At 37.0% G+C, this 25,504-nt stretch overlaps 2 protein-coding genes across 6 annotated transcripts in view; one reads left to right on the top strand and one right to left on the bottom strand.

Moving 5' to 3' along the window:
- Nucleotides 1–15,348, bottom strand: part of Gabpa (GA binding protein transcription factor subunit alpha) — a 45,051-nt gene extending 29,703 nt beyond the window's left edge. The window contains exons 1-4 of one of the 4 annotated variants that reach the window (XM_047564251.1): nucleotides 15,260–15,348; nucleotides 8,845–8,947; nucleotides 4,186–4,330; nucleotides 1,439–1,523 (exon numbers count right to left, since the gene is read on the bottom strand). In XM_047564251.1, coding sequence (XP_047420207.1) covers nucleotides 1,439–1,523; nucleotides 4,186–4,330; nucleotides 8,845–8,921 — 307 coding nt within the window. In that variant the 5' untranslated portion in view covers nucleotides 8,922–8,947; nucleotides 15,260–15,348. Of the gene's footprint in view, nucleotides 1–1,438; nucleotides 1,524–4,185; nucleotides 4,331–8,551; nucleotides 8,663–8,844; nucleotides 8,948–14,298; nucleotides 14,523–14,764; nucleotides 15,230–15,259 lie in introns of those variants that run through there. The other 3 variants (XM_047564250.1, XM_047564252.1, XM_047564253.1) reach the window with 3 other exon arrangements.
- On the top strand, nucleotides 15,291–24,630 carry Atp5pf (ATP synthase peripheral stalk subunit F6). 2 transcript variants are annotated; one of them, XM_047564254.1, is made up of 4 exons: nucleotides 15,291–15,341; nucleotides 18,766–18,944; nucleotides 23,271–23,395; nucleotides 24,455–24,630. In XM_047564254.1, the coding sequence occupies exons 2-4, from the start codon at nucleotides 18,781–18,783 to the stop codon at nucleotides 24,490–24,492; spliced, it is 327 nt and encodes a 108-aa protein (XP_047420210.1). In that variant the 5' UTR covers nucleotides 15,291–15,341; nucleotides 18,766–18,780; the 3' UTR covers nucleotides 24,493–24,630. The 2 variants fall into 2 exon arrangements, with proteins under 2 accessions (XP_047420210.1, XP_047420211.1); XM_047564255.1 differs by having other exon boundaries at nucleotides 15,335–15,474.
- The last annotated feature ends 874 nt before the right edge of the window (nucleotides 24,631–25,504 follow it).

The following is a 25,504-nucleotide window of genomic DNA, read 5'->3' as shown; positions in this document are numbered from 1 at the left end:
GAACAGTATAAATGTTGAGTAGCTACATACCCTAAGATTTTTAAAACAAAATTTTTCTAAGCAAATTAAAATTACTGACCCTATTTTTCTTTTTAAAGAACAAAGAACGTGTAAAAACCATGCTGACTTTGTTAAGTTCACACCATTAAATTCTGACTTTCATTTTCAATTAAATGAAGAAAAACCCAAATCCAGAAGATATTCAAACCCCTAGTATAAAGATATTAAGAACTGTAAATTCTGTGAAAAACATAAAAATCAACATGAGTTAAATGATTAATTCAGAGACTCTTCCATGCCTATTCCAACATAAAAAACATCCAATTATGTTTCAGATATTAGAATTAAGCTAAGAAATTATTCCATAAAGACAGCAATTCTATTTAGGGGTTTCTACACAATTGTCTATAAGATATACTATTTTTTTTTCAAAACAGAAAAAACTAGGCCTATGTGAAAATAATCTCAAATACCTACTTTGAAAAGACAGCTCTAAAAAGCTACAATATTATTTTACAGCAAAAGCTTATGGAATCTGTTATAATCTACAATGGAATTTAATCAAAAGCAAATTTGAAAGAAAAAACAAAGGTCAACTTAAATCCTCTATGAAAACCAGTATTTTAAGAAAATGTGTTATCATTGACTAGATTATATACAAGTCACTTTTTCAAATACATATGATAAAAATAATTAGAATTTTAAAAAAAGTATTTTCCTAAGATTCATTCCCTCATCCATATCCAAATTTTACTTTTATGGCTTCAAGTCAAGCTTTTGTAAAATGTGCCTTGAGAGGTCACTGAGTTTTTAAAGATAAAAAAAATTCATAACAATGAATTTCTTTCCCATTTGCAACCAATAATCAATCCTGGAGGAATGAAGGATCAAAAGTAGGTAGTTATCATTTTCAAAGTTCAAAGAAAACTACACTTTGGGGAAACACAATTGCAAGCAACATATGTTCAGAGATTAAATATTTTAAAATTCTTATTAGAAATCCCAACAAACCACATTCTTAAAACCCAATAGTCAACCTACCAAAATGTTCTTCTAATTTCCGTTTTTAATTTGTGTACATGCACAATAGTAAAACACTGTGATAGATATGGCTGACTGGGTTGCTCCACTTCCTTTGCAAATTCTGTGCTATACTATAGTGACTGAATTTCCTTCAACGAGGGTCCAGATGTGATTTAGACGCTAGAGTCAGTACTTCTATTTGGAATTAAGTCAAGAAAGGGCAAGTAGGCACATGATATTCATTTTGTGACTAGTGTGGCTCACTATAAAAAACAATAGTTCTAAATTAACAGCTAGAGTGGTAGCTTCCAGACTTGCAAGGATATTTGACTATAACTCACTTTAAGTCATTTAACACCATCTGAAACACCTACAACTCACAAAAATGAGAAAAACAATGTAAAATTTAACTTACCTTGGTAAGAAATTACCTGTACACTAAGCTGTACAGTTCCATCTGTCTTTACTCCTTGGTCAAATAAACTTCGTTCTGGATCCAGCTAAATATGAGTCAAAATAAAATCATTTCGGCTAAATCATCTAATTAAGGATGCTTCCTCTGGCTTAGCATAAATGCATGCATGAAACAGAACTTAATTACTGAGAATACTAATTAAATTATTAAGAACATTTTGATTATCCAAGTTGTCATATCGTTGAATTATTTGCCAAAATTAAAAATATTTTAACCACTTGGGGTAAAACTGAGTACAGAATAAACCACAATCTTTTTAAGTATTTTTAGTTATAGATGGACACAATGCCTTTATTTTGTTTATTTAGTTTTATGTGGTGCTGAGAATTAAACTCAGTGCCTCACAAGTGCTAGGCAAATGCTCTACCACTGAGCCCCAGGCCCAGCTCCATAAACCACATAATTTAAGAGGTAGTTTTCTCTATCCCTGGAGTCTAGGATAATAATGCCAAAAGGCAATTGTTCATTCTGTAAATGTATTTAAAGTAGAAGATAAAGCAATGTCTGTCATGAATAAGCAACAGTAATTAGTATTAACAATTTATCTAAATTTATTCATGTTCTACCTCCCTTGTAACTAATGCTGAAGATTAGGGTTTACTCTAAATCTCTGACCACAAAGTTAATGAAATTAAAGAATTTATGGTCTTTCTACTTGATCTAATTATGAATATTTTTAATCAAACTTCCTGTGAACATTAGTGCTCTTTTTTCCTTCACGTCTTAGAGTAAATGCATCACACACAATGACCAATTGATGAGAAAATTAATTCTAACTTTCACTTTCTGTCACCAGCTTGAAAACAGATTTTCATTATAATTATCTTGAATAATGTATGTCTGTATGTGTCTGCATATCATATGGCTGAAGATAGAAATCTCTCACCCTCATTTGAATAATTCAGTTGATACTGCATTAATAGCATAAATACATTTCCTAAAATTTAAATTTTTATATATGTACATATATTCATATACATATACACATATATATACACTATATATAATTTTAAATGACTGTGTCTAACCTATTTATATCTCAATTTCTATATCTTAAGAATGTGAATTAATAAAATGTTAACTTCAAAGACTGCTATAAAGATTAAATGGGATAATTTAGAAGTGTTTTGCAAGTTATTTTTTTGCTCAATATATCCTGCTCTTATAATTCTTGTTCACCAATTTTTAACTGATATACTGAATTTTGACCTATGCTAGGTTGTGGTGGTACACACCTGTAATCCTATGACTCAGGCAGATGAGGCAGGAGGATCACAAGTTCGAGGCCAGCCTCAGCCACTTAGCAAAGCCCTAAGCAACTTACCAAGATCCTGTCTCAAAAAAAAAAAAAAAAAAAAAAGAAAAAGAAAAAGAAAGAACTGGTGGGGATGGGATGTAGCTTAGTGTTAAAACTCTCCTGGGTTAAACCTCCAGTACCAAAACCAAAAAGATTGGGGCTAATTTATCCTCAAGAAGAAAAACCTTAAATAATAACATTTTAACATTACTAGACTTGATATACTATCTAGTTTTAGAAGAGCAATATCTTTTCACCAGCACCATTTACTAGGCATACACTGAAAGGAAAAGATTAAAGTATGGTTAAATGGCAAATAAAATGCACAAATTTCATTAAACCAATTGAACATAGTACAACAAAAATCTTATTTAAAAACTATGGCAGCATATGATGATTTGAATTTTTTTAAAAACTAAAGTCAAATTTCTGTGATATATGGAATAACGATCATAAGACAGGCAGGGAAAGACAGTAAAGAATAAAGCAAATCAAACAATTCAAACAATTTGTCAAAAAGTTGACAAAATATAATTTGTATGAGTTAATATTAAAACAGTATAAACTCCAGTACTTACTCAAATGTTTAAAGATGATCATGGAGAAACTATCTGAGCAATCCTATTTGGTCCATTTTCTATACATAAAAGTGCTACCTTTCTTGAAAGAGTTCCATAAAACATGACTGTGAATACGCTTCAAACACCTATAATACTACTATTGTTTATCAGTTGGTATTTACACATTTGCTCAAAATTTACTGCTAGAGAAAATGGAAGGAAATGTAAAATCACTTAGTCGAATGACCTTATTTTAAAGATAAGAAAACATATATACAAAGAAGTGAAAAGCCAAACAAAAATACACTTATTCAGGTTCCAATATCAATGTGTTCCCACTATTACATATTTAAGTTCTGACTGCAATTTATTTAAACTTCTCATTTTATATTAATGAAAGTAAAAACTAAATGTCTGAATTAGTACTTACCTTTTAAATATAATTTTAAAAAGGAAATTTGCTGAAAGAATTCTTATTCCTTTTTCTTTCTTTTTTTGGTACAAAAAACTTAGCGGCACTTAAAATATTGAGTCACCTCCCCAGTCCAATTTCTGTTTTTTATTTTGACACAGGGTCTTACTAAGATGCTTAGGGCCTTGCTAATCTGCTGAGTCTGGCTGTGAACTTTCGATCCTCCTTCCTCAGCCTCCCCAGTCTCTGGGATTGGAGGCATGCACCACCATGCTCAGCTAAGAATTTTGTATTTCTAAATGCTTAAATTTTATCATAACACAGGTCAAATCTATTTTGGAGATAAAAGCAATTGTTACAGAGATAAAAGGCTAACAAAAAGAAGGGGACAAGAGGAGAAGGAGAAGAAAAAAATTACCTGGATGTCTTGCAGGCAAATTTCATGAGCATCCAAAGAACACTGTAGTCTTGGTTCTAGTAGTTTCTTTAAATTCCCTATTGGTTCATTGATGTCTATGGCTTGGCTCACACATTCAGCTGGGGCGTAGGTCTGTTCTACAATGCTAAACATTTAACGGTACAAAAGTTAACTATTACATTGTTACCCTAAATATTAAATTAAAAATATGGTCAAAATAAAATTGAATACCAAACTCATTTCTTCTTAGATAGTATGGTAGTGTATCACCAACTAGTGTTTTGCCTAACAGCTAAATGGAAATTTAAAGCACTCTTTATAAATTACTTTCTATTTAATCTGAACATTAATGATTATAAACATCATAGTTCCATATTTTTAAAAAATTATAGTCCTTAAAATTTTCTTACAGCTCTTTGTATTGGTATTTCACTTTGAATTAGAAAAGGTTAACTCCTTTGGGAAGTAACTCTACATGTTTTATAAATGCTTGTATGACACCAAAAAGACACCAAATAATACTTGCTGAATTGACTGATTTAAATTTCATTTGCAGTTGTCAAAAAAGTGTATGATAAAATTTGCTATGTGCCATTTTCACAAATGTATAATGTATAATGAGGAAAAATGTGATATTCAATGAATGTATATAGCTTAAAGTTTTCGTAAAACATGCTTAATTTATAAAACAGACATTGTTTTTTTTTTTAAGGCTTATTTTAAAATAGTAGTATTAGTCTTTTGACTAATAAGCATTTTTGCCAAATTTCTCGGCTATAGCACAACAGACTACCATTTTCTCTCTCCTTCTTTTCTTTGGTGACAATGTTCTAAAGTTTCAGATGTCACATTAGAACAGATTTTTTTTTTTTAATGTTTTTAAAATTTTTGGTACTAGGGATTGATTGAACCCAGGGACACTACCACTAGGTTCATCCCCAGTCCTTTTTGAGTCAGGGTCTTGCTAAGTTGCTAAGTTGCTGAGGATGGTCTTGAACTTATGACCCTTCTGCCTCAGCCTTACAAGTAGCTGGAATTCACAGCAGTGGCATGCATCACTGTTTCCCAACCAAGATTTCTGAAGTTCTATTTTATATGACATGGATCATCCATGTCACTCAGCGTCAATGTCTGCAAAGCAACAATATGCTACGGCTGAGTAGCAACTACTGCCTCTTTCGTAGGTCAACATAGTAACTACACATTTCCTACACAGACACGTGCAAGAGGCTGAAGAGAAACCGAAGAGGTTTTATGGACCACTTGGATGCATATGTCCATTTAAAAATAAAGACATGAATGCTAGGTTTCAAGAGGACTCCCAATGATCCTCACCTTCTAATATTTACACCCTTTTTTAGTTCCCTCCTGCATTGTATCAGCATGCGACTGTGACCAAAACACTTCAGCAGAAGTGATATATCGCTTCTTTGGTTACGTCTTGCCACCCTCTCTCAAACTATATATTTAAGGGAATCAAGTTGTCATGGGATAGCATCCTAAAGAGAGGCCTGTTACCCTGCCAACAGTATAATCAATGATTTTGAAAATGGACACTCTAGCCCCAGTCAAGCCTCTGGATGACTATAGGCCAGACTAACAACTTAACTATAAGTTCATGAAATACTGTAAGAACCAACCAGCTAAGAGGCTCCCAGGTTCCTGACCTTATGAAACAAGGTTCAATAAGTCGTGTTAAACAGTTAAGTTTTGGGGTAATTTGTTACACACAAACACACACACAATGTTATATATATGCATACATACACATATGTATAAATAATACATACACACATATAAATGAAAATCAAGAGAAGCATGCATTTTATTCTTTTTTCAACTGGAAAAAGTAGAACCAAACAAGCTAAAAAGGTCTATTAAACACTAAAGAATTTTTTTTGGGGGGGGGGGGCGGGGGGCACTAGAGATCAAGTTCAGAGGTGCTTAACCACTAAACCAAATCCCCAGTCCTTTTTTAAAAATGTGAGACAGAGTCTTACTAAGTTGTTAGGGACTCACTAAGTTGGAGAGGATGGCATGAACTTTCGATTCTCTCACCTAAACTGGGATTACAAGTGTACACCACCACACCTAACTAACATTTAGGTTTTAAATCTTGGCTGCACTCTCCACTCGGCATCCTATTTGATCTTAGTTATCCTGCTTGACTTCTGGTCCCAAGAATACCCCTCTACTACTCTTCAGTCTTACTTTAAGCATATTATCTTGTCTCCTGCTATACAGAGGAAAATAAAGACCATGAGCTACTACTTTCCACTATCTTCTTCTTGACTTCAAAATCTGTTTTGACCTGTATTCTCCCCTTGAACTCTCAACTCTTCACCACTGCCCTCCTTTCAAATAAGCAATATTCCACTATTATTCCAAGAACTAAAACCTTTCACTGTACTTTATGCTTAGTACTATACACATTATCTATATGCCTATATGAATCCTCAAATACAATGTAACTTCTGTAAGAAAAGATGAATATCTCATTTGATTCATATATTCCTGACAATTACTAGTTTACAACACTTACTTACATTTGTTGAATTAATTCAGGTTAAATTAAATGCTTTCTGAAATGAAAGTAACCACCACTGAGGAAAGGAATAAAGAAGAGAATAGTGCTCTAAGGAAAAAATTGTAACTCTCAATGGTTTGATCATTATTAGCTAAGCTCATTCCTAACCACTAGTGTAAAGCTGTTTTTCCCTCTTAAGAAACAGAAGTCAATTAAACACCTGGCAGGACAGTATAACCAAAGCACAGACCTACATGAACTTTTGGAAGAGAAAATGGCTCTTCCAGTGTAATTTGAGATGTAAACTTGTGTCAGCCCTACCAAAAGTAAATAAAACTGGAGGTTATAAAGGAAGGGTTCTTATGTGGGAATGCCTAATAATAACTATCGCAAAGGACTACAGAAGTCACAAGTTTGTCCTGAGTCCATTTGAGCCTGATCTCATAGACCTACAAATCTTCTGAGAGACAAACTTGACCTGTTTTTCATTGACATGAGTTACTGTCTTCATAGTTTTCAGAGACTGGCTGAAATACTAATTGCTTGTATGCTAATTGTTTACAAAAAAAGTAATGCTTTCTTGTTTGCTCACTGTTGTCTTAGCAACAATGCCCTACGTATGCCTGGTCCAATTACCCACCAACTGCCACCATGGACCTCTAGATTGTCCTGATGCTAAATACTCTTAACTATCCATGCCTCACCTAACAGAGAATAAGGACTTACGGTCACTTTTCCCATAGCTTAGGCCTCTCAGCAGGAAGTAGCTTGGGGATGTCTTTGCCAATTTTTCCGTAGAAATAGAATGCAGAAATTGACAGTGGGAAAAAGTAACAGTGTGTTGGGGGCTGTGCCAGCCAGAACGGCGCCTGATCACATCGGCAGTGAGGAGGTTAATTGACATAAGCACACTCAGGTGATTTATCACTGGCCATATTCAGTTAAGTCCTTGTGCACAACGCATGCACAGGTGTTCTGGAGCGCGCCTGCTTGGGCCTGCTTGTTTTTGACCCTTGCTGTGATGGGGCAGCTGGCTCCTCACCTGATCGCAACTGGCGTGGCCCCGCCCTCCGCCTCCTGGAGGGAATATAAGCAGGCGGTGGGCGGGGGCGCGACAGGAAGAGCAGCAGCTAGCAGAAAGAAGAGGAGTAGAAGCCATTAGCAGAAAGGAAGAAGAAAAGGCTGCAAGCAGATAGAAAGCACCTCTGAAAAGAAGCACCTCTGAGAAGAAGCACCTCAGATAGATGCACCCTTAGTTCACAGGATGCAGGACACACCTTTAAGAAGAAGCAGAACTAAGAAGAAATAGATCTCTGATAAGCGTAGAAGCCTTTCTTTCTCTAAAACTTTCTCTCTAAGCAAAGTTTCTCTTCCTGATAAGCAAAGTCTCTCTTCCTCTAAGCAAAGCCTATCTTTCTCTCAAAGTCTCTCTTCCTCTATAAATTAGTGAATATAGGAAAAATAGTTTATTTCCAGGCCCCTCCGATAAATACCTGCGCAATTGTTGCTGCGGGCGGCGACAACAGTGGTTTACTTTATGATTTTAATATAGCCCTTGCTGCCCTCATTGTGACTTATTTTTAAAAATATGTTTCTTTCTCTTCTTCTCTCCCTCTTCCTCCCTAATCACTCCTCTTCCCTAATCTCAGAGGAAACAGGGTTACCTTTCTTCCCCATCCTAGGCATAGTTATCTATCCTTTAGCACACACACACCACAGGACTGAAGTAATTCAGACTTTGGGGATGGCACCAGAAGATCTCAGAAATGATTATCTCCCAAATTAACAAGTGAATTACAACTCCCACAGAGAACATTAGAAATGTAGCCTTTGAATCACCTTGTTAAATACCCTGGCATTGGCATTAAATACCCTGGGATGGGCAGAATCACAGCCTCTGGGATAGGAGTCCCTAGTGTATCTTCTTTGCTAGCAAAGCAATAAAACTTCTTTTCCTTTTTCCAAAAAAAAAAAAAAAAAAAAAAAAAAGGAGTCAGAAGTAAAACCAGCAATATATTATCCCTTATTTATGCTAACATCAGTTAAGAAAAACCTAAAAGAACTATGGTTTGATTCCTCATTTTACTTAGGTATATTGATAATACACGAAAATAAGTTCAGAAAATACCAACCTTTCTTCTGTGCACTCTGTTTTCTCTGTTCCATCAATCTCAATTTCTATCAGTTCCTCAGCTTCTCTTTTAGTCATGGCTGGAGTATTTCAAAAACTCAGTTCTGCAAGTTAAATTTTAAGACACTCTGAAATTATCTGCATAAACTAAAATAACACATAAGCACAGACCAAATTCAAATAAAAGCAGAGAGCAAGCAGAAGAGGGGGTAAGTAACTGTTATGTATAAAAGAAAATCCACAAATGATATTTATAATCCAGTCTTTGTTTAAAGGGGTTTATTAAACTGACATGATGACTTCATTATTCTGCTGGATTTATTTGAATGTTTTCTGGCCCAATCTCAGTCAGTAAGTTAATTTATGTTACTTCGAATATCAAAAGAAGGTAATGTTAACCTAACCGTAAAGCAACTCAGATTCAAACCTGAAACCTAACAAGGAAATGAACTACAAATGATTAGCTAAAAGTTGTATACTTTTTTTGGTACTGGGGATTGAATCCAGGGGTGCTTAACTACTAGGCCACATTCTCAGTCCTTTTCTTATATTTTATTTAGAGAGAGGGTCTTGCTTAGGGCCTCGCTAAATTGCTGAGGCTGCCTTTGAATTTACAATCCTCCTGCCTAGCCTCCCATGCCACTGCAATTACAGGCGTGTGCCATAGCGCCCAGCTAAAAGTTGTATCTTATTAGCAATATTCATTGCAAAGCACTGTACCAACATAAACTGAAGCTAGGATCTGTTACAAATTAATTATCATAAATGTCATACAATATTTCAAAATAGTAAAATAAAGTAACAAACTATTGATATGCACATTATTGCTCTGATTATACACTAGAATTTTTTATTTTTTTAGATGTGGTTTGATTTGAAACAAATTATTAGTTCAATTTTTAATTATCTCACATTGAATTATTACCTACTGCTTTAATAACCATTGCTACAAAAATATATTAAAAATGCATTATTTAAAAAAAATGTACTGCATAAAATAGCTACATATATTGGCATTTCTTGCCATTATTTTTAAGGTACTAATGGTATAAATTCCAGGTTCTGCTACTCAGTGTAGATGAACAGATTTGTCTTTGAATTCCGTGTATTATCTTAGTTCACAGACCTTCAGAGTAGTTTTTGAAGTTTACTCCCACATCTGAAAAAGACAAATCTTGTACTTATAAGGAACACTCTCCTAAATCTGGTATTCTAACACTTTCAAAGGAATCTGTGCTCCCAGGTACAATATTTGACAAAGTGAATTCAAATACTCATTCCTGTTGATAATAACCATTATTTACTGAGCGCCAGGCAATATATTCACATGCTTTATTTACACAGAACAGCACTATTCTGAACCCACCCTCATATGAAAATTATTCAAAAGTCAGTGAAACTAAACTGCTTGTGGTTCTATACTGTCATTTTAGATATACAAACTAAATACACATTATTCAAGATGGGGTCAAACTATGGTTTACTTGAAGACAATGCACTGCATATACTAATTCAGAAGCCACCTCCTTCTCTTACTTGGAATATCACCACAGCATCCTAACAGGGTTCTGTCAGCCTTGCCCTCTACAGTCTAATCTCAGTCAATACAAGAGCCAGAGCGTGATCCTTTCTAAAACTGAAGTTAAATCATAGCACTTCCTTGAGGGATACCAGTCACAGTAAAACCCAAAGACTTCACAATGGCCAACAAGGCACAATATGATATACCTCCCTCTCCCACATTAACTTCCTTGCATTTTGCTGTCCTATGGTCTTAGCTCTCATTGTTCAGATTGCCTGAAACCTAATTGCCTCAAATATCTTCTTGGATGAATCTCATCTTTTCAGGAAGGTCTACCCTGACTATCCCGATTTAATTCTGTTATCTATCACTCCTGTAATCCTTGTTCTTCTTTTCCACGGCACTTGCCCTTATGTTATTGTTATAGATATGTTATATGTAGCATACTATATCTATCTATGTATAATATATATATACATACACACACTTTGTTTCTTTCTCTTGACTCTTCATCAGAGCACAAAGACCAAAACTGTTCAAAAATGACCACAAGAACTTAAACTGGTTTGTCTGGACTAGGAATTTCTCTTATTTTTTTGAAGTGGGAAGGGCCTGACAAGGTCTCAAGAGACTAACACCTCTATGGTTAGGAATAATGACCCAGAACCTGTGAGTCTGTTATGTGGCAAAGAATTAAGGTAATAGATGGAATTAAAAGGTATTTATCAGCTTGACCTTAAAATACAGATTATAGTGGATTGCAAAGTGGGCTCAGTGAAATCAACAAGGGTTTACTTTAAAAGTAGAAGAGGGAACTGGAAAAGAAGTCAAGGTGACTCAATGGGAGCAAGACTCAACTGGTCAGCTGTGACTGGCTTTGAGGATGGAACAAGGCACCACAAGCCAAGAGATGCAGAAAGCTTCTTTAAAAACTAGAAGAGAAGGAATGGATTCTCCTGCAGAAGTTATGGAAGAAGTACAGCCCTGCCAACACCTGATTTAAGTCCAGAGATTCATTTCAGACTTTTTACTTCCAGAACTGTAAGATAACACATTGGTAGCACTTTAAAGTCACTACATTTGTATAATGTTACAGTAGTAGTAGTAAACTAACAGTCTCCCTTTCCACTTTAGAAAAGGTCCCAATATCTCCAATTGTGAGATAGCTGGTTTCCTAACAACTTAAATCTCGAAAAAACTGACACCCAAATCTAGACTCCTTGGTACAAAAAGACCTATTTCCCCACATTATTAAAGTTGCTCTGACACTTGCCACCTAAGGATAAATAATAAGAGGGTAGAGTTTGTTACTCAAATAGGTATGTATCATGCATGTCCTTCAGTTTATCTCTGCTCCAGCTGCTTTCTCTTTGGGATGATGAAAGGATGATGAATCTGTGTTTTTCTTTCTGGCTGATACTGACCTAAAGAGAATTTCCTTTTCCAAGCAAGTCTATTCCTTAACTAGTACTATCTGAAAGTTTGTGGAATTCATCCTGAGCAAAACAGGTGATGACTCCATAAAATTCTACTATTTGTAGAACAGCATTAACTTAAAAGGGCAGGCATTTTGTTCACAAATTATACAAAGTAAGTTAAACAGTGTCTTGTCCTTCGTAGGCACTCCATTAATATGTGCCGGAAAATGAATGTTATTTGATTACTTCACAGCATAACAAATGGATTCTGGGTGTCTTAAAAGTTTTAAGTGAAAGAGAAAATGAAGTAGTATTTTTTTGGGGATCTGAGGACAGAAAAGCGCTTCTTAAAATTCCTAAAACATAAACATTGGCATGTTCTAAGGTGAAATAATTGGATGACAGCTGTAACATAATCAGTCCGTCCTTGTAGAATTTGATTATATTAATATTAGGTTCAATACATAAGAGAATGGGGAAAAATATTTCTGTAAAAAAATATTTCTAACCGCTAAAAATGACAAGGGGCAAATAAATGGAATAGATGAAAACATCCAGGAAGTTAAGAAAAAAAAATTGAGACAAACTAGTAGAGAAAAAATAGGAAAAGGAAATTCACATAAAGGGAAACCAAAATGGTTCATGAAATGGAAAAAAAATGCTCAAAGTCAAATCTTTCAAAAATGCAATTTGGCTCCTGATCCTTCTGCCTCAGTCTCCTGAGCAGCTGCAGTACAGGTGGTCCACCACCATGCCTGTCTAAATCAATCAATCAATCATAAAAACTGTCCTAAATCAATCAATCATAAAAAACAGAAAAAAGTGAGAAATAACAAATATTATAGCTGAACACCACTTTCAAAAAGTAAACAGAGGCTGAGAAACAGCCCTAATGACTTAGCAGAGATACTTGGGGTTTCTCTTAATATAAGCACTAAAACAGGGAATTATTAAAGAGAAACTTATCCTATGATCTTTCAAAAATGTTATAGATCAGTCCCAAATGGTGCCAAATAGAGGGGGGAGAAATGAACCCTATACACTTTTGGAAAAAATCACATTACTCATAGTCTCTGAATTGATCTTTTTCTCTCAGTCCTACTTAGCCTAAAAAAAGCAAAGGAGAGATTGGGAAATTGTCCAAATGCTTAAGGTCTTAACTCTTACTGGAACCAATTTCCCAGGATTCTATGTCAATACTTACATTCTTGGAGCCTCTCCACCTAAGGGCTGCCCCTTGTCCTAACTACATGAAACAATTTCACAGACTTTCATTGGTATCTTAGTACTATATTAAATCTAACTCAGAATTCAGAACATTCCACAAAATGGACACAAACTAAGCTTGAACTAAACTAAAAATTATGGTAAAGGTTAGTATTTTTTTGGTTTTGTTTTGTTTTTACAAAGCAGATATCCTTATAACTCTGTTTTGAAAACAAAGATAAATTTGAGGATTGTCTTTCTTCATTAGAATGAATTATTAGTTTGGAGAGCTTTGGATCATTTTCCCCAGTATAGGATAAACAAATATGAGCACAGTCTACAAGTACTTGACATGATCAACTGAACATTTTCCCAAGCTAACAAATACTTTTAAGTACCTGAGGAAATTAAAATACATTCTATTTTAAAGAATAAAATCAACATTAAGAAAAAGTAAAGCACATGGGCTGGGGTTGTAGCTCATTGGTAGAGTGCTTCCCTAGCACTGTGAGGCAGTGGGTTCCATCCTGGGCATCACATATACATTAATTAAATAAAGGTATTGTGTCCATCTACAACCAATAATAATAATAATAAGTAAAGCATAAAGGCGTGTGTGCAGAGAAAGTAAGCATGATGAAAGGTTAACAGCTGATGACACACAGGTGAAGGGTATACATGTGTTCACTGCACGATTTTTTTTCAATTTCCCTATAGGTTTGAAGTTTTTTAAATAAAGAGTTGAGGGACAAGTAAAGACAAGAGTTTTAATTTAGTACTAGCCCTATTTATGCCCCATGACTAGCTTCAATATAACATCTAGCTCATTATTTGGTATCTCAAGACCATGAACCCGTCGTGACATATGTTCCCATATATGCAATCCACGTAAAATTGTTCTATGTCCACCCAGCTTTAGGATATGTACAAAATAAGCAAGCTGGAAATCCTTGATCAAATCCTGAAAAAGAATAACCACTTTAAGTTTTAAGGTAACACAGTACCAAAGAATGTTAACCACAAGGAAATACCTTCTAAACCTTCCTCCTCCCACCAGTCATACCTACTGTTACTACTTTGACGCTACTTATGCAATGGACTTATTTCTAAATTACCACTCATCATTTTGCAATGCAATACCGGGCACGGTCCTCTCTGCCCTTAACCTAAACAAACTGGGATTCCCTAAATCCAAACACGCACACCGTATTACACAAAAACTAAAAAAAGTTGGTCAAGGTACGTTAACCCACTACTATGCCCTTGGTTTCCTTTCTTGTTTAAAAAAAAAAAAAAAGATGGTTATTACATAGACTAATAAATGGTTTTGGTGCAACCGTGAGACAATTCTAGGCTGACAAATGGATCTGAAGCGAATCCGAGAGCGGGTGCGCATCTTCCTGTGAAACCCTGCGGGCGTCAAGACTACCCGACCACGGAGAGAGCACCGCAGACTGCGACCAGACAAGAGCCGACAGCAGCGGAGGAAGCGGCGACAGGCGGCGCGTACGGCCCGGGTCGCAGAGGCGCGCGGGCTCCCGGGGCCCCGCGCTGCTCGCCCCCCGCCCCTCCCCTCCGCTACCCGCACAGCCTCTCCTGCCCCTCCCCGCCCGGCTCCCTCAAGTCTCCACGAACGGAAATGGGAGTCGCAGCGCCGGGGACCAGCGGAAACAAAACAGAGGCGGCCGCGGGGGGGCCGCTGTGGGGGAAAAGGCCCCGGAACGAGGCCGACCCGCGCGGGCCCGCGCTCCCCTCCTCCCCGCGGCCGCACTCACCCGCTCCGGAATCGGCCCTGTGGCCCTCGCCCGCGCTCCAGAGCCGACTGAGAACGGCAGCGGCGCAGGCTCCACGTGCAGTGTCTCTCCGGGTAAGACCTGCAGCTCCCGCGACTCGAAGTGTGAGGTCCCCGGGCCCTTCCCGCGGAATAGGTGCTGAGAAACCCCAAGCCCTCTCCCGCCTCCCAGGCACCCCCGGGTCCAGGACTACAACTCCCAGCAGGGCATGCGAAGCGAACGCCCGAGGCAACGGAGGCCCACGAGGCACAACGCCCCAATCCAACTTGTTTTACACTTTCTCACTTTCCCTGCACAATATACACCTCAATAACCTCAAGAAACAGGACGCTGACTCGGAGGGGGGGCTTGAACTAGGGGAAAGGCCAAAATGCGCATGCATACAGAGCAATGTTTCCAAGAGGAAAAAAGACAGCAGGTCAAGTTAGGCGAAGGAAAGATGGCGGAGTCTTCTTCAGGGGACCCGGAAGCACTTACCCTCCACTTCCTCCTCCTGTTTGGCTTCTGTCTCACCTACAGCCGTCCGGTCGCAGACTGTCTCCGAGACGCTTCCTGTCCGGTGAGCGTCGAACGACTGAAATGGCCGCCCATAATGCATTGCGATGGCGGGTAGGCGTGTGGGGGCGGAGCCAGGGCCGGAAGTAGAACGGTGGCGGTGGCGGTGACTCTGGCAGCTCGGGACTGAGTGCAAGGTGACTGGGAGGGTAGCTAGATCAGCTTGGCCCCTTGGGACTGTGATTCTGGGTTTCTTCACGAGGCCGGGGCAGCTTGTCACCTCTCCCCTAGTAGGAGGAGAAAACAGTTCTGTGTCCCTGGCCCCTTCGTGGCATGGCGCAGAGTCACAACTGACCTCTGTGCTTCTAGGCCCTGAAGTTGCCATAGACCCAAGAATAAGACCGATAATACCTTCTCCGAGGGCGAACGGGGGAGGAAGGGAGGCTGGGGGGTCATGAGCCTGAAGCTCGGCTGGGGCAGTCCAAGGTCAGGCAAGCGGGACAACGTCTGCAGCCAAGCCTGTCGTCTCCCAGGCACGCGGGACAATGTTCTGAACTGTGCACTGGGCAGGTCGTGCACCATAAAAGGGAAAAGGGCAGTTAGTAATCCCAGACGTGTGCATCCCACCTAAAAATGGTGGATGCTACCTAACATTTCATTACGCAGCTTTGTGGATTAGGTACTGAAGAGACTGCAAACAGACCAACCTGTGGTCGATCACTATAAATAGGCTACCCATGCTCCCTCCCATTGGCAAGGACTCTGCCAGGGCTGCTACCCTCTTGCTAATGCCTTTCCCATCTTTTTTATATTAAATACTTAACATAGGCCCTGTTAGTACTTGAATAAGTAATTTTATCACAGGTAGTATCGTACGCCTGTTGTGTACTGACATGCCCTCTGCATGATAGTGGACTGTGCACACTTACTATTAAATCAGAAAAATGAAAGGATGTGATGGAGGAGCAATAAGTTTTGATAGGAAGGATTGCATGTTCATTTTTTGGGTGAGTGCAGGATTTAGGTCAAAGAGATGTAGAATATTATGCATTATGTGTGTTGAGAGTTCAGGAAAAAGGTCAAATTAGAGATGTCATTTGGGAATCATTGGTACTTAAGTGATAGAAAATGAATTTCACCCATGTTTTAGTAGGAATAACATCTTTATAGTCAGCTTTAGAGCAAATTATCTGTGAGGATGTGAGCAATTTAATAAACTTTCTTATGCATAACATTATTATCTGTAAAGTAAGGATAAGAACACCTTTCTCTAACTCTTCAGGATTACCAGGAGGGAATATATGTACTTCATCAAATATCTAGGGCTGAACAGATTTTAGGTTACCTTACTGCTGGATTTTAGGCATGTTCTTAGGTTGCCAGAAGGGAGACATCTTTGAGTTGGATAATATTTTTTATATATTTGTATTGAGTTAGTTCTCTTATGTAATATTGGACCAGGTACTTAACCTCTAAACCTCAGTTTCTGTATGTATGAAGATAGAATGATGCAGAGTACCTTATAAGAGCATTTGTTGTTGGCTTGTAGTCTTCTCAAAAAAAAAAAATTTTTTTTCCCAGTGGGGTACAAGGTGATATTTTAAGGAATTCTTTAATTTCTTCAATATTTTCCTTCTCACTAGTGAAGGATATCTTGCAGATCCTGGAATTTCTTTTGGTAGTTTTTACATGTTATTCCCGGGTTTGTCATTATTGACATTATTGACATTTTGGACTAGATAACACAGTTGTGAGGTGGGGATGCTGTTATTATTATAAATTTTTGGCACATCCATGGCCTCTACTCACTAGAGGCCAGTAGCACCCTAGTGAGACCAACCAAAAATGCCTTCAGACATTGCCAGATGTATCCTAGGAAATAAAATCTCCCCTTTCTCCCCCTGTTTGAGAACCATTTTGCTACTCTAATGTTTCCTAGCTAGTGCTTCTCAAACTTTCATTGTGAAGGGCCATACAGCCTGGTAAATGCTTTCCAAGAGTACAGTGAAAATGAATTATCAGAAAAATGAGATGAGGAAAAAAATGAAACAACCACACAAAATACAAACATTTTTTATTGTTAAATTCACAGCATTCAGTTTCATTGAATTGCTCTAAAAAGCTCTAAAGCTCTAAAAAGTGCTTTTTCCCAATACTGTTGTTATAGGTTATTAATAGTTTGTAAATCATCATTGTACCTATTATGATTTAGTAGAAGTCTGGTGTCAAGATGATGATGATTATTAGGTAGTTTGTAGGAAGGCATTGAAAATACGTTCATATATTGGGACTTTAAGGTTCAGAAATGCTACCAAGCTAGACTGAGTACAATGGTATGTGCCATCTACACAGGAGGCTGAGGCAGGAGGATCACTTGAACCCATGAATTGAAAACCAACCTGGGCAACAACATTTGAGACCCTGTCTCAAAAAGAAGAAGAAATATTGTATTTGTCATCATTTCAATTTAGGGGTTCATAAACCCTTCTAATTTATAAACTAACCCATAATCTGAAGAAATTTTCTGTTAATTATGGCTTTCTTATCTATTCCTTTCTTCCTGGATTTCCAATTTGCATATATTTCTTGTAATTTGGAATATTTTTTGGTTTGATCATTAAATAATGAAAAAGGGATCATCCTCTAATTTATCTACTGGAACGCTCTTTAAATTAGAAAAATAATGTATTTTAGCTATTGTTAAGGTTCTCATTTTTAAAATTTATACTGTCAGGGCTGGGGAGGTAGCTTGTCCAACATGGAAGGACCTGGGTTTGATCACTAGCACTAGGAAATAAAAGATAAGACTTTCATTTCCTTTGCCAATTCTGTTTCACCGACAGGTCGACAGGTCGTGTTTCTTATCTTCCCCTCTGTTGTTACAGGGCTTACTTGTACTGAGTTTTTTTGTGTGTTTTTTTTTTTTTTTTTTTTTTTTCCTTTTAGGTGTTGATTTGGTTGTTACAGTGTTTTTGAATGACTAGGAACCTGCAGTTGTCATAGGCAAGGCAGTTTCTTTCCCATGGGTCTGTGAAGTATGAATTTTCCATTGTCATCCCTGGGTACAGCAGCTGTCTACAGTCTGCTTGCCCAGCTCCCTTTTGGCCTTGTGAGGTGGTCAGAGAAACCTAACACATTCATTTAGGGGCAGGTTTTCTTTTCCTGCTGGTGGCGGGTAGTGTTTTAACAGCCTACTTCTACTATTTCCTCAGGTCCAAAGCTAAGTTTATGGGAGGAAAAAAAAAATCCCATCCCAGATCTTGTAGTATCTTCTCTGTTGCTGGTGGGGTCTCCAGCCTGAATTCCTAACTGTTCTTAGGTTGTAAGAGCCTTTTAGTAAAAAGCAAAAATCTTGCAGTGGGAATTGAGAGGGGAAGGGGATTGTGGTTAGGTTTAGACTGAGTTCTGGTATATATAATAGAACCCACCATGTGATATATTTAGATATTTTGCAAGAAGTGCGTTAACATTCCGATGCTTGTTCTCAGTACCATAGAATCACCATGGTTCTTCAGAGGCTCTTCAAGTTCTCCTCTGTTGTTCGGTCAGCAGTCTCCGTCCATTTGAAGAGGAACTTTGGTGTTACAGCAGTGGCATTTAATAAGGATCTTGATCCCATACAGAAACTCTTCGTGGATAAGATTAGAGAATATAAAGCAAAGCGACAGTAAGTAGATAATCAACCACAGTGTAAATATAACTATTCAATGTATCAGAGTTTCATGATTTAAGTCACAAACTTTATATTCTTTATAAGGAATCCAGGGAAGAAATCCATTAAATCTATTGTCATTTAAAATTATTCTTATTGTCATGTCATTATTATGAACTGAGTCAACTCAGAAGCGTATAGAATCTTGTAAATCATTTAACAGCTATATTTGAGGAAAGCAAGCCCCTTTGACATTGATTAGCCTAATTGGAAGAAAACATACAAAGTATTCTGATTCTCATGTCAGAGAATTATTCTGATTTTCATAGTCATATAGCCCTGGGAATGTCAAAGGACAAAAACTAAAATGACCTGAATAAAGTGCAGGAAAAGCATGATTACAGAACCCGATGGTTTTGGATATGCACTTTAGCTATCATCAGGTCCAGCCCCCAAATCATAGGAAAATGGTGTACATCAATAGTTTCATTTCTCTCATTTAATTGTCTACTGGGTTACTAACTGTGATGGGCAACACTGCATTTTTTTCAATATTCTTTAATAAGGATAGAAAACTTCTAAACAAGTAAATAAAATGTAAATGGGTTTAGGCACTTCAGGAGTGACATATTCAGTGTTTGGAAAGTTCATAGGAAGAAATGCTCCTTTCTAGTTGGAGGCATTTTATAAGACTTCTTGGGAGAGTTAATGTTTTATCATGCCTTTGAGGACAGTGTTTGGGGTCATTCATCCCTCTTGAGAATCTCATGAATAGTTCCCAGATTAAAAAGAAAAAAGTAAAGAGTATACTCCATGATTTTGCTTATAGCTAGAAAGAATTCTCAAACCTGCTGAAGGCCATCAGCAGATACTCCAGGAGTCTACCCCAGGTTAAGGACAGTTGGTATAAAGGTTAATCAGATAAATGGGGGTAGGAAGAAGATATCTTTGAGGAGGAAGAAGTGGTTGAGCTATGACATGAAAATTAGAAAACCCAAAATGTATTTGGGGAATCATGTAATTCTGTTTTCCTGGAGCAGAGAGCATGGATTAGGGTTAGAATGAGGGAAAGCCTTGATTAATCATAAGATCTGACAGTTCAGATGCTATGAAATGGGCATTTGTAAGAAATTAAAGGTTTTTAAGTAGAATGGAGAAGGTGGAACAAGATTACTCTGAATTAGGAGAATAATCAGTGTGTTGGAAAGATTAGAATGGAGAGTAAAGACAAAAATGTTAGGAAAATTTAACAATAACAGCATTAGTTAATGAGAAACTATAGCACTGGGAATATAAAAGTGATATAGTTAGGCCAGGTGCAGTAATGCATACCTTTAATCCCAGAGACTCGGGGGTTGCTGAGGCAGGAGGATTGTGATTTCAAGGCCAGCCTGGGCAACTAAATAAGACCCTGTCTCAAAACAAAAAATAAGAAGGGCCAAGGAAGTAGCTTGGTGGTAAAGAAAGCACTCCTTGGTTCAAAACACACAGACACACACACAAAAAGATGTTGAGACACTGAGAACTGGTCTCAGTGACCTGGTGGAGAGACGGAGGAAAGGGAGTAATGAAATAAAGCAAACTGTTGAGTCTGGGTAACTAAAAAAATGTTTGCCATTACCAAAATTAAGCAGAGATAGTGAAGGGGTAAAGTGTATTAAGGAGCCTGTGTAGACATTGTAGTCTCAGAATAACACGATAGATTTTGTCCCAATTATATATATAAGAAAACTAAGGCTAAGGGGTGTGAATTTGCCAAAAATCACATTATTCAGTAAGCTGGTATGCAAGAATGGTTGAGAAATTTGTCTTTAGTTCAGAGGTGGTGTATCACTTAGTATTGAGGCTGTCTTCACTTTAATTCTTCTTTAAATCCTGTCCATTATTTTTCCTAAGTCAATTCTTAGGTGTACCCTGAAGCTAAAAAGAGTGATCTGTGAGTCATTCACATGAGCAGACGACAGCATGGAGAGTTGTTCTGATGATGACCTCAGTGCTGGAATCTAGCTCTGCCACCTACTATCTATGTTACCTTGGGCAGTTTTTGTAACCTTAGTATCACAGTTTCCTCATACATAAAATGAGAATGACAATAATAGTACCTATTTTACATGACGTTAAAAAGATTAAATGATTAATAAATTAGCATGCCTAGTAGTAGTTGCTAAGAGGAATAACTATCTCCTGAGTGTCTACTTTTACCAGTAAGTAGCCTTGCAAGAACCTAGGGAGATAGTAATAAATGAGACAGTCAGCAAGACTTAGTTCAGTTGAGAAGGTAGATTATTTCTGGCCCCTTTATATCATAAAAGTGCATAGTAAGGTTAGAATAGCCATCATTCATCAGTAACCATTATGTTAATATTGGTTGGATCTTCCGAAAGCAGTTACTAAAGCTTTGTGAATCCCAGAGCCTTAAGACAATCATTGAAATTCTGGTTAAAGGCTCTATTTAGAACTGTAGTATTTGTTTTGGTAACCATTATCCACATGGGACTATTAAAATTCTAATTCATTGCAGTTAAGTATAAATAAAAATTCAGTTCTTCAGTCATCTTATCCCTTTTCTAGTTCTCAGACTGGGAGTGTAGCTCAGTGCTAAAGCCTTTGTCTAGCATGCATGGGGCCCTGGGTTTGATCCCAGCACTCTTAAAGAAGAATATATAATTTTTTTCTAGCAATCAATATCTGTTCAGATATATTTGGATATCGGACAGATATATCTATCATTACAGGAAGTTCTATTGAACAGTGCTGACTGAAAAGAAAATTGGGTCCATGAAGAACCCAAAGATATTTAGATTCTTAAATTGGATTTGTCTGTATTTCTTTGTGGAAGGTCTTTAACAAATTTACCAATGCTTTGATAAATACATGTGGAAAAATATTACCCTTGAAGGAATTTTGTTAATTTTTTGTTTATCATATCCATTAGATTCATTAGTAGGCAGGTAGTAATACTATGACAAACAGAAAATTTTGTTCAAAGAATAAATTAGACATATTTGCCCCTGCTGCTCATCAGTGGTGCTATATTCATTTTCCCAAAACCCAACTCTAATTTTTTCATTTTGTTGCTTAGCAAATAAAATACAAATCCCCAAGCTTAGTGTTCCAGGCCTCACGTGAACTAGGGTCTGCTTGACTTTTCCATCTAGACTGCTCAGTGTTCCCCACATTTTACCAGTTCTTCTCTACCTCCATGTCTTTGCTTTTGTTTTAGAAGGTCTTAAATTAGGATCTAGCTCTAAATTCGTGATTTATCTCAAATGCCACCTTTGTTTTCTGTGATTAGCTCAGCATAGGTGATCTTTTCTGAACTTGACTGATTTTTTGTTAAATCATGTCTTTAAAGCTTATCATTTAACTACCTGATAGCAAAAATGTTTATAAACATGTCATCTTTTTCTTCTAATTGCAAAATTACTGAGACTTTGAAGTGATTTGCTTCTTTCGTAGATCATTATTATAGAGACTTAAAGTTCCCAAGACCTTTTCTTTTTATTTTATTTAAAATTTTTGATGCTTGAGATTGAACACAGGAACGCTCACATTATAAACAGGTGCTCTACTACAGTGCTACACCTCTATCCCTACAATCTTTTTAAAGTATTTCATGATGGCTGATATATAAAGCAGATGATAATAGGTAACAATTATTGCATGCTTGCTATGTCCATTATGTCTTTAATTCTCTTATATCCGTCTGGTAGGACCTTCATTTTTTTGTGGAAACTAACATTTAGAATGTTTACAATGCTACCTGCCATGGGAAAGGTGACATTCAAATGGAACCAGTCCAGTTTTGTTTTGCTTTGTTTTGGTACTAGGGATTAAACCCGGGGGCAGTTAACCACTGAGCAACATCCCCAGCTCTTTTTCCATTTTATATTTTTTGACAGGGTCTTGCTAAGTTCCTCAGGGCCTCACTAAGTTGCTGAGGCTGGCCTTGAACTTGTGATCTGCCTTCCTGAGCTTCCTGAGCCACTAGGATTAGAGGCTTGTGCCACCATGCCCAGGCTGGAACCAGTCTTTGACTCCACAGCCCATAGATGCCTTGTTGCAATTTAGACCCTGGGAGATTCAAACTTAATAAGTATCCTTGGCACTAACAGACCTTGAGTGTTAGAGATTTGTTTGATATCACTTCATTTTATGTGAAACCTCATCATATTAAAATAGTTTGAATTGAAATTCAAGTGGAAATATTTTTTTTTTTTCTGCAAAATCTACTTTTCCCTCTATGAATACCTTACAAGGTCTATTGAAACTTGAAGAGTATTTTTTGTTTTTTTAAAGTGGGACATACAGTTAGATTTTATTTGTTTATTTACACAACAGAACAGCTGGAGGACCTGTTGATACTGGCCCAGAGTATCAACAAGATTTGGAGAAAGAGCTCTTTAAGCTTAAGCAAATGTATGGTAAAGTGGACATGAACACATTCCCTAACTTCAAATTTGAAGGTAAGTCTCTTTAATCACAGATTCATTCTCACAGGGAACTATTATAAGTGGAGAATATTTATACTTTTTTTTATTGGGGGGGTGTGTTTAGAGGAATAAATGACAATGACATGTGAATTTATTTAGCACCATGATGTGCTCAAGGGAGTTCTTCAACCAGTGTTTGCTGCTAGTATAGAAGATCATATAACATAGAATTTTATTTATTTATTTATTTATTTATTTAACCAGGGATTAAACCCAGAGGTGCTCAACCACTGAGCCCATTCCCAGTGCTTTTTAGTTTTTATTTTGAGAAAGGGTCTTGCTAAATTGCTTAGGGTTTCATACATTGCTGAGGCAGACATTAAACTTGTGATCCTCCTGCCTCAGCCTCCTGAGCCACTGGGATTATAAGTATGTGCCACCATGCTTGGTATAACATATAGTTTAAACAATGGGGTTCTGAAATCAAATTGCTTGATCTTGAATCCTGACAGTATTGCTTACTAGCTGTGTGGTTTTGGGCAGTTCACTGGTACCTGTTTCATCATCTTGTATTTGAGGGAGAATGATTGTATCTTCCTCATAATAGTAGCTGTAGTTAAGTGACATATTTGTAAAGTCAATTAATAGCCTCATTCATAGAAATTGTTGAATAAATGTTTAACTATTGTTAAATTTCTGTGTAGATGTTTAAAAGCAGATGTTTAAGCTGGGTGTGGTAGTGACACCTGTAATCCCAGGGACTGGGAAGGCTGAGGCAGGAGGATTGCAAGTTCAAACCAGACTGGGCAACTTAACTTAGACCTGTCTCAAAATAAAATAAAACTAAATTAAATTTTAGAAGGGCTGTGGATATAGTTCAGTGATAAAACACTAGCCTAGCATGTGCAAGGTCCTGTTATTTAATCCCTAGTACCACAAAAAAAAAAATTGGAAAATAAAAATACGTGTTCACTAAAAAAAAAAAAAAACCCAACAATTCTGAAGATTGATGAGTTAAATCTTCAACATTCTAGATGCATTTTATTCTAGTATAGCTAAGTTTGAACCTTTTTTCTCCCTCTTCTTACTTAGATCCCAAATTTGAAGCCATCGAAAAACCCCAGTCCTGAAGAAATGTAAAATTAATTTGGTAATTTGTTGTGAATTAATTGTATTGCTAATTAAAGTTTCAAAATAAACATAAGATTTCACAACTGTCAAGTGTTCTTTTAATTCTGATTCCAAATAAATTATTTGCTGATGCTGAATGTATGTTTGAGTGTATTGAATTCTGTTTTTAGGGTTGTTTTAAATCCTTTTGTTATGTTGGAGATTTTGGATACAGTTTGCCCAGATCCCTGCCAAGCTGTTTTCAGAGTGCAGAGGAGTCTCTTTAGTAGTGCAGACTGCCTGTAGTGAGCCACTGTTCCCTAAGGGAATGTTACACCCTTTCCTAGAATGTGCACAAATGGTTTATAAATAATTTGTCGTAGATTTTTCAGGAAACTGAAGAGTAATTTTAGATTTAAGTAGGACCATCTATTGTGCTTTAACTTCTGTCAACTCAAAACCCAGACTTGCTTGCAGATCAGAGTTTGTTACCGCTCCTATAGATGGAAGAAGGAAAGGTTGGTGACAGAGGGGAGAAAGGCTGCATAAAGTAATTTACTTTAAAAGTTTAGGGGCTGGGGATATAGCTCAGTGGTAGAGCCCTGCCTAGCATGTGCTAGGCCCTGGGTTTGACCCTCAGCATAAAAAGATTATATGGTATTATTTTGTCTAAGCAATGAAAGATCTACCAGATACAGCCTACATCAGTGGCAGTGAGGTAATGCCAAAATTTCAGTAACCCTAGACAGCTCTCAAGGAAATTTTTTTTTATCTTAAAAAGGAAAAACCATCATGACGTTTTTGATCTGATAATATCTCCAATATGTCAATATAAACCTTTAAATATTTTCTTTAAAAATACGAAATAAACATAAGTTGTAGCTCACTTGAAAGGGAAATAGATTTTTATCATGTCATACCATAGCTGAGGTCAAATCTACTGAGGAACATCTTTTATGGAAAATCTATAAATATTTCCTAATGGTATAAGGATGGTTAACGTGTAGAGAAGGAATTAGGAAGGGTAAAGTA

Source organism: Sciurus carolinensis, chromosome 9, assembly GCF_902686445.1.
Source record: "Sciurus carolinensis chromosome 9, mSciCar1.2, whole genome shotgun sequence".
NCBI lineage: Eukaryota > Metazoa > Chordata > Mammalia > Rodentia > Sciuridae > Sciurus > Sciurus carolinensis.
Note: the sequence above shows the minus strand (reverse complement) of the source record. Positions and strands in the feature narration are given on the sequence as shown.

What these genes read in the sequence shown, in the direction of transcription:
- Atp5pf (XM_047564254.1), top strand. Translation starts at nt 18,781, where the DNA reads ATGGTTCTTCAGAGGCTCTTCAAGTTCTCCTCTGTTGTTCGGTCAGCA. An exon ending in GAATATAAAGCAAAGCGACA is followed by an intron (nt 18,945 to 23,270) that starts GTAAGTAGATAA and finishes TTTACACAACAG; the next exon opens with AACAGCTGGAGGACCTGTTG. An exon ending in CCCTAACTTCAAATTTGAAG is followed by an intron (nt 23,396 to 24,454) that starts GTAAGTCTCTTT and finishes CTTCTTACTTAG; the next exon opens with ATCCCAAATTTGAAGCCATC.